The sequence below is a fragment of the Armigeres subalbatus genome, chromosome 2 (genome assembly GCF_024139115.2).
Source record: "Armigeres subalbatus isolate Guangzhou_Male chromosome 2, GZ_Asu_2, whole genome shotgun sequence".
Classification (NCBI taxonomy): Eukaryota; Metazoa; Arthropoda; class Insecta; order Diptera; family Culicidae; genus Armigeres; species Armigeres subalbatus.
Window position 1 is genome coordinate 185,943,906 of NC_085140.1, and position 8,117 is coordinate 185,952,022.

General features: G+C 47.6%; 1 protein-coding gene across 1 annotated transcript; it reads right to left on the reverse strand.

Annotated features, from left to right (window-relative positions):
* Positions 1–6,582: 6,582 nt before the first annotated feature.
* LOC134211373 (cuticle protein 19.8-like) lies at positions 6,583–7,877 on the reverse strand. Its single transcript, XM_062688171.1, has one exon. The coding sequence runs from the start codon at positions 7,801–7,803 to the stop codon at positions 6,817–6,819; it is 987 nt and encodes a 328-aa protein (XP_062544155.1). The 5' UTR covers positions 7,804–7,877; the 3' UTR covers positions 6,583–6,816.
* Between the last annotated feature and the right edge of the window lie 240 nt (positions 7,878–8,117).

Below are 8,117 nucleotides of genomic sequence, written 5' to 3' on the forward strand. Positions count from 1 at the left end.
AGTAAAATTGTATTGCCATCTCTTTTCTTCCCACGGAAATTTTACTCAATTTCCGTCAAAAGCAGGATTACTCATAGTTTTGAGTTGTCCTGCTTTTGACGGAAATTGAGTAAAATTTCCGTGGGAAGAAAAGAGATGACAATACAATTTTACTCAGTCACTGAGTAGGTGAAAGATAGCGTGTAAATTTATGACACTTATGTACCTTTGCCCACTTAAATTTTGAGAGCTGTTCATACAATAAGATACCCTAAAAATTTGAATATTTTTTCTCAACATGCTCCATATACATTAACTGAGTCTCGTTTCGGATGTCGTTCAGTGCGGATGGCTTTTGAGCTCTGCTTTTGTGCGGTGTTTCGCACAAAAGTAGAACAATAGAGCGGAGCAATGACCGCGGTCGAAACAAATGTAGGGGGGGCAGCAGGGACTTTGTCCAAGGGCTTGACGACCCCTCCCCATGGCCACTGTGAGTTAGACCGGGACCATCGTCCCTAACCCCTAATCCCAAGGCGTCAAGCGACCCGTGCCGAGGGGATGCATGGCCAGGGGGGTGAAATAATAAGCTAGGCCTTTAACGGAGCCTGTGGGGTACCTGGGCACCCTCCACAGTAATTGTCCCTTACCGCGTTATGCTGGGTTCTGGCGTGGTGGACCTCTTTTCCCGAGCAACTCGTGGGACCAAAATGGAAAACCAAGTCAATTCTTCAATTAGTGGTAGTAGTGTAGGCGACAACCCCTTCGCAAGAGGTGGGTTGTTCAGGTCTCCGCCTAGGAGGCCAGAGGCAATAGTCGGCAGCTCAGTGCGCAGCGCCAGCGTGGGTCACTCAACCTTCCTCTCGGCTATAAAAACGCCGGTAGGGGTTATTGACGGCCCATGGCTTGTGAAGGCGATGAACCGCAAACGCGATGGGCTTTCGGCCTTCGAGGTGGCGACGGAACAGCTGGACGCCATCATCGACTTTGCGTCATCGAAGCATAATATCAGCAAGGACCTCAAGAGGAGCTTGCAGAAACTTCGAAAGTCGATGCTGGACGCCAAGCTGGAGAGGGCGGTCGGGACGGCCAAGAGTAAACCCGTGAAATCGGTGGAGTCGAGGTCTACCCAGACTGAGGCCCAAGGATTCGCGGACTCGGGCAAGGTCGAATCGACCGAAGGCGTGCCAGCTAAGACGGTGGTGCCAAAGTCTACCCAGACTGAGGCTCAAGTATTAGCGGGTACGTCGGGGGTGACTGCTCCAACGGAGCAGACACAAAAACGGGGGAGACAGTCTCCAGGGGATGAGCTCCCTGGGGGCCGCTCCAAAACGCGGAGGGTTACTACCCCGAACAAGGGTAGTGGGGTTGGGAAGCTGAACTTTGGTCAGGTACCTCCAAAACCGGGGGAGGAAGGACCTGGAAAGGTCCGTCCACTCAGGCAAGACGGTGGTAAGGGGTTACGGCAGGCTGAAAGTTCTCAGCCGCACCAGACCAGGGAAATAGAGGGGAATGACGCCTCCTGGACCCTGGTCAAGAACAAGAGGAAACCGAAGACGTCAAGGGCCGAAAAGAAGGCCCAGGCGAATGAGGGTAGCAAGAAGTCTAGGGTAGGCGCCAATCGCTCCAGGGGCGATGCCCTAGTCATCACGGCGGACGAGGCTAAGTACTCGGATGTTTTGAAGGCGATGAGGAGTGACGTCAAGCTCGGTGAACTCGGCGCCGACGTACGTCGAATAAGACGTACCCGAATGGGCGAGATGATACTCGAGCTGAAGCGGGGCGTCTCGCAAAAGGGCGCCGCCTACAAGAAGTTGGCGGAGGAGGTCCTAGGCGAGACGGTCAAGGTGAGGGCACTCACGACGGAGGTGAATCTAAGGGTTAAAGACCTGGACGAGATCACTGAAGTCGAAGAGCTCGTCACGGCACTGCGGCGACAGTGTGAAGTGGAAACGCCCACCGCAGCCGTTCGGCTACGGAAAGGTCCGGCAGGGACGCAGGTAGCATTGGTTCGGCTATCTGCAGCGGACGCCTCCAAGGTAGTCAAGTTAGGGAGCGTCAAGGTGGGATGGTCGGTATGCCCTGTGCGCATATACGAGCAACCCGAAATTTACTTCAAGTGCCTGGAACCGGGGCACAAGCAATGGGACTGCAAAGGCCCTGACAGAAGCAATCTCTGCCGACGCTGCGGATTGGAGGGACATAAGGCACAATGCTGCACGAACTCTCCCAATTGTTTGATTTGTTCCAGCAAAGCTGTGAACAGCAAGCACCCCATGGGGGGTTCGATGTGCCCGGCGTTTAAGCGTGCTGCAAAATCAAAGTACAGGTAAAGCAGCTGGCTTGCTCGGCTTCGCCCGAGTGTTTGGTGTGCGCAGGTTTAGAGGAAACGGCGGAACACGTGTTGTTCGTGTGCTCACGTTTTCGCGCAATGCGTGACCACATGCTTGCCACATGTGGTCTGGACACTACCCCGGACAACCTAGTTCGGAGGATGTGTAAAGATGAAGTTGGCTGGAACGCCGTTTTATCGGCTATCGCCCAAATCGCCTCGGAGCTACATAGAAGGTGGCGCGTGGACTCAAGGATGGCTAGTTCAGGCGCAAATAAGAGGTGGTCCAAGGGATCGGAGTCGGCTTCATGGGTCATACCGGTGGTCATGCTCTGTGGTCGAACTCGATCCTTTTACCGAACAAGTGGCCGCGCGAAGAACAACATGGTATCGTCGCTTTCGCGGCGTTGGTCAACCGGGCGGGTTCCGAGCCCGAGGACGGAAAGGGGTCCTCGTCAAGGCTGGGGCAGGCGTAGGCCTCGCGTCGGCAAGTCCCTCTGTGTGCTGGCGAATAGGCCCTATCGCAGAAAGGTCAATTTGGGGTGCACGCGGCATCATCATTCTTGATACCAGTCGTGCAGAGGGAAGCAGGCGCGAAGTCGACCCTGCCCACCTTCCGAGGACATAGGGCGTGGTAAGGCCACCTGGAAAGCCGGCAATGCGCTGGCACGATACCATGGTTTTCTACTTTCTTCTAAAGCGAGTCACGATGTTCGATGCTGCAAGGACACGCAGCTAACCTCGAGGGTGCGTCATGCACTGGCCCCCCTTTGAAGCATTACTTTCTGGTTGTACCGAAGGGACGATGGGCTTGGCGGCAATGGAAACGGTTTAGCTGGTCGGGGATGCAGTCCTGCCTCCCTCATTGGAGGTGGCCCCTAACCCAGCACTTCCTGGTCAACCCAGGATGTCTGTTGAGCAGATTCCCCCTCCATTATTTAGGAAGAAAAAAAAAGAGAAACAAATGTAGGTATAGTGCAAGTGCATAGTGTATTAAAAGTGCAACAGAAACTTGCATGTTTGTGCAGGCACAAAGGGATCGATTGTTAGCACGGGCAATGCCCTTGCTAATAATATGATCAAGGAACGTAAATGCGCAAACATGTTTAGTGTAAGGATAATGGTAAGTAATTTATGCTCAATCGTAAATTAATTTTCATTGATTGATTTTAATACTAAATACGCTCCAGGATCAAAGAATTAAATTTTGATCCAGGAAGTGTGAATGCACTTCAGATATCCTTATGATATGTGGGTGTAATCACGCGGGGCTTATTGTACACGACTATAGCTTCGGAATGCTTGCGTTCTTGAAATGGGCTATAGGAGTTATAAAAGAGCTATCACCTTCTAGCTCCCGGATCTAAGATTCTTGCAATTATATAAAATTAAAATAGTTGCACGAATATTTTATCCATAATGCCACTGCCAGACAGTGGGAGTTAGATTGTAATAACACACAAGTGAACTGAGAACATACAGCTTCTTCCTTCGCCCTTCTTCTTACTTCCTTCTTCCTTTTTCTCCTCTTTCATCCTTCTCTCTTCTTCTTTCTTCCTACTTCCTTCTTCCTTCTTCCTTCTCCCTTCTTCCTTCTTCATTCTTTCTTCTTCCTTCTTCCTTCCTCCCTCCCCCTTTTTCCTACTTCCTTCTTCCTTCATCCTTCGTCCTTGTTCCATCTTCCTTGTTCCATCTTCCTTTTTCCTTCTTCCTTCTTCCTTCATCCTTCTTCCTTGTTCATTTTTCCTTCTTCCTTCTTCCTTTTTCCTTTTACCTTTTTTCTTCTTACTTCTTTCTTCTTTCTCCTTCCTTCTTCCTTCTTCCTCCTTCCTTCTTCCTTCTTCTTTCTTCCTTCTTCCTTATTCTTTCTTCTTGTTTCCTTCTTCTTTCTTCCTTCTTCCTTCTTCTTTCTTTCTTCTTCCTTCATCCTTCTTCCTTTTTCCTTGTTCCTTCTTGCTTTTTTCTTCTTCCTTCTTCCTCCTTCCTTCATCCTTCCCTCATTCTTTCATCCTTCTTCTTTCATACTTCTTCTTTCATCCTTCTTCTTTCTTACTTATTCTTTCTTTCTTCTTCCTTCTTTCTTCATTTTTGCCATCTTTCTTCTTCCTTGTTCCTTCTTCCTTCTACCTTCTTCCTTATTTCTTCTTCCTTCTTTTTTCTCCCTTGTTCCTTCTTCTTTATTTTTTCTTTCTTCTTATTCCAACTTCCAACTATTCGGCCAAATGACCCTTTCAGCCAATGACCCTAAACCGCCACATCCCTTACAAAGGTTTGAGATAGACGATTTATCTTTAAGATAGTTAATAATGATCAATTTTAATCAAATTTAGCAAACAATAAACGATCCAATAATTTTCACAGATATAAGGGTCTGTCTCATTTGGAGAATTAAACTGAAATTAAAATTAAAAGTTTTAAGTAAAAGACATTTCAATAATTTTCGAATAACCCGCTCATTTATCATCGATATTTTATTGTAATACCTGGGTAGCACCAGCCATTCCTATGACCGGGTGACTTTTTCAGACGGGTGAAATGAGACAGATCCTAAATAACATTAACATATCCAGTTTTCCGCGAGCGGTAATGGTCGCCTGTTTGCCAGCGGGTTAGGGCCCATTAAGAATGGTGAGTGCAGCAGCAGGTTTTGACAGAAAATACATGGGTCAACTGTCAAAACGCGCCGCTGCGCTCATCATTGTGAGGGCTTCTTTAGTCTCTGATTTGACGTTTGTGAAGGTCAACTGCGCCCTTCGTTCTAAGCATTTCGACCGAATTTTATGTTTCATTTGTATGGGAGACGCTTTTTCCAGGAAAGGGAAGGGTTTCAAACCATCACAGAAACATAGCTTCCCTTCCAAAACATGCACTTGCCAGATTTGGTTCGATTAATTCTTATGTTTTGTTATGAACTTTACTTACTTATGAATCCTTACTTATGAATCTCCATCCTGAGCGATGTCCAGCTATCGCTTTAACCTGTTGAGGCTTCGCCGCCATGAGCCTCTGGGTCTGCCTCTGCTGCGATATCCCGCTGGGTTCCAGTCTAATGCTTGTTCACAGATTTCGTTCCCGCCCCTACGTAGAGAGTTGCCAACCCAGCCCCACTTCCGATCCCGAATTTCTGTTGCTATCGGCGATGGAGCTCGTTATTTGAGATCCAGTTGTGAGGCCACTAGGCCCGAATTATATACCGCAGGCATCTGTTGATGAACACCTGCAGCCGTTGAGTGTTCTCCACTGATACACACCATGTTCTGCTAACGTAGTACAGATTTCACGTTAGAGTTGAAAATTCGTATTTTGGTGCGATCACGTATCTGCCTGTTTTCCAGATATTTCTTAAACTCGCAAAGGCAGCCCTTGCTTTCTTAATCCTTACGCCTATGTCGATCTTGGTACCGCCGTCTGACGCCATTTGGCTACCAAGATATTGGATGCTTTCAACATCCTCCACAGGTTGCCCAGCTACTGTGAAACTGGGAGGGGTCACCGTGTTTACACATCCAACGATTTGGTTTTGTTGACGTTGATGACTAAACCTGCCGAAGAGGAGCGCTCGGCAAGGTCGTTGAGCTCTGCATATTACAGCGCCGTTGAGCGAGGAGTGCAACGTCATCAGCCAATTCGAAGTCGTTAAGGTGCTCCATGGTTATAGGCTGCCATAGCAGCCCGCGGTTTGTTTCACGATCAATCGCATTTACTAGAATCTCGTCGATTACGATGAGGAATAGTAACGGCGATAGAATACATCCTTGACTCACACCAACTACGTCCCGGATAGGGTCGGACAAGACCCCATTGTGCAGCACTCTACACGAGAAGGCCTCGTACTGTGCCTCGATGCGGCTGATGATTTTCTCAGGAACCCCCTTGCGTCTCAGGGCGCCCCACATATTCTCGTGATTGAGACGGTCGAAAGCTTTTGCGTAGTCAATAAATACCAAGTTAAGGGACTCTTGGAATTCGTTGACCTGCTCCAGAATGATACGGAGCGTGACAATATGGTCCACACAGGATCTTCCGGCACGGAATAATATAATAAACAATATAATAAATAATAAAAGAATATCGTTGAAAATCAAACTTTAGTTAATGTGGAGCTAAGTTTCAAATTGTAAAAATTAGATAAGTTCAAAATATTTATAATTTGTCAGCTTCAGAAATAGAACTTTTAAACTCAAACCTTTAAGCAAGTTCAATAAAGAAAGACAGAAACACTTTAGTGGTAGTTTAAAAACAAATAAGTAATTGTGACATTTAATTTAAACCAGTTATTTTGCAATTATTTCACATTCTCCTCCTTTTTATTTTGGTTTCTTTTTTTTGTACACATCTGCACAAAGAAAATATTACCTACATGTACAGTCTGTGAGGGTTTGACTTTTTCTGTTCAAAAGTTAAATTGTACACTTTTTACAATGGCAGTTCAAGACTATTTCAGTTGAGCTAGAGTCTGTTGTTTGTTTGAAGATCCGATGAAGCATTAAAAACGCTAGAGGCGTTCTTTACTGGAGGTTACGAGCCTTAACTTCGGCGACAGCTTGCAGGTGTTCGGCTTTGGCCTGTGCAACTTCCGGAGTGTCCTGAACTGGCACTGGGAGAGGTACTTCGGCAACTGGCAGAGCACGGGCAGCAATGGCGACTGGGGAAGCGAACTGGGAAGTGGTGTAGTATGCCGGAATACCGTACGAATAACCGTAGATTGGCTGCTGGATGGCGGAAGTGTACTGGATAGCAGCAGATGGGATCTCAGCAGTCCTCACAGCAATGGTGGCAGGGGCTGACTGGGTGTAGGTTGAATAGGAGAAGGAAGATGGTGTCTTGAGTTCGACGGCGGCTGGGACTGGAGCGGCAGCATAGGTGTTGAATGCAATTGGTTGCTGCTTCAGGGCCAGAGATGATGTGGAGTACGAGAATCCGGTAGCTGGAGCCAAAGCAACAGCTGGGGCAGCATAAGAAATTGGAGCAACGGCAGAAACTGGGACAATTGGAGCAACTGGGGCAGCTTCAATCGCAACAGACGACTTATCTTCTTCTTCAGCGGCTGCGTTTCGTACCTTGGCTTCCTCAATAGCGGCCAAATGTTCAGCCTTGGCCTGAACTACTTCAGGAGTGTCCTGTACTGGTTCAGGAGCGATACGGGTTTCAATTGGAGCAACTGGCAAATTGCTAGCTTCAGCACGGAATCCATTGATGGCATCAGCAGTATAGGACACGGTCTGCAGTTTGTTCTCAGCATCCAGATAACTGTAAGCTCCACGAGTCACTCCATCAATAGCCTTTGTTTCCGTCTTGGCGGATAGTCCTCCGTTATATCCATATGTATACTGGCCGAGAGCATCCTGGGCGTGGAACTGGCTGGACACTTCGACGGGTGCAGCAGCAGCAACATAGGTAGTTGCGGGAATGGCGGCGTACACTTGCGGCGTCAGCAAAGAAGGAGCAGCAGTGGCAACGGCCAACAGAGATGATACTACGACGAACAGTTTCATATTTGATAAGTTTCGCGCTGCTGGAATACCAGTACTCGCTAATTCGAAGGACAAAACACGATTGATGTCTGAGGAACCTTATTACCGAACTATTTATACCCCGATGCCAATTTACTCCCAGATTCAAGTGCTAGAAGACTTCCCCTTGGAAGACTTGTTTTTGCATTTCTTCGCCGCCGTTCTTATTCCAGACCGCAGTACATTTGACACTATCAGTTTTAAGCAATGGAGCAAAAAATTAAACTCGATACAATAAAAGTTGTCGTTGATCGGTGGATTCTTATTGTTGTTCTCTTTCGTTGCTCTTAACCTTT

Bases quoted from the DNA above. Each gene is read 5' to 3' on its own strand.
- LOC134211373 (XM_062688171.1), bottom strand. From the start codon at position 7,803: ATGAAACTGTTCGTCGTAGTATCATCTCTGTTGGCCGTTGCCACTGCT.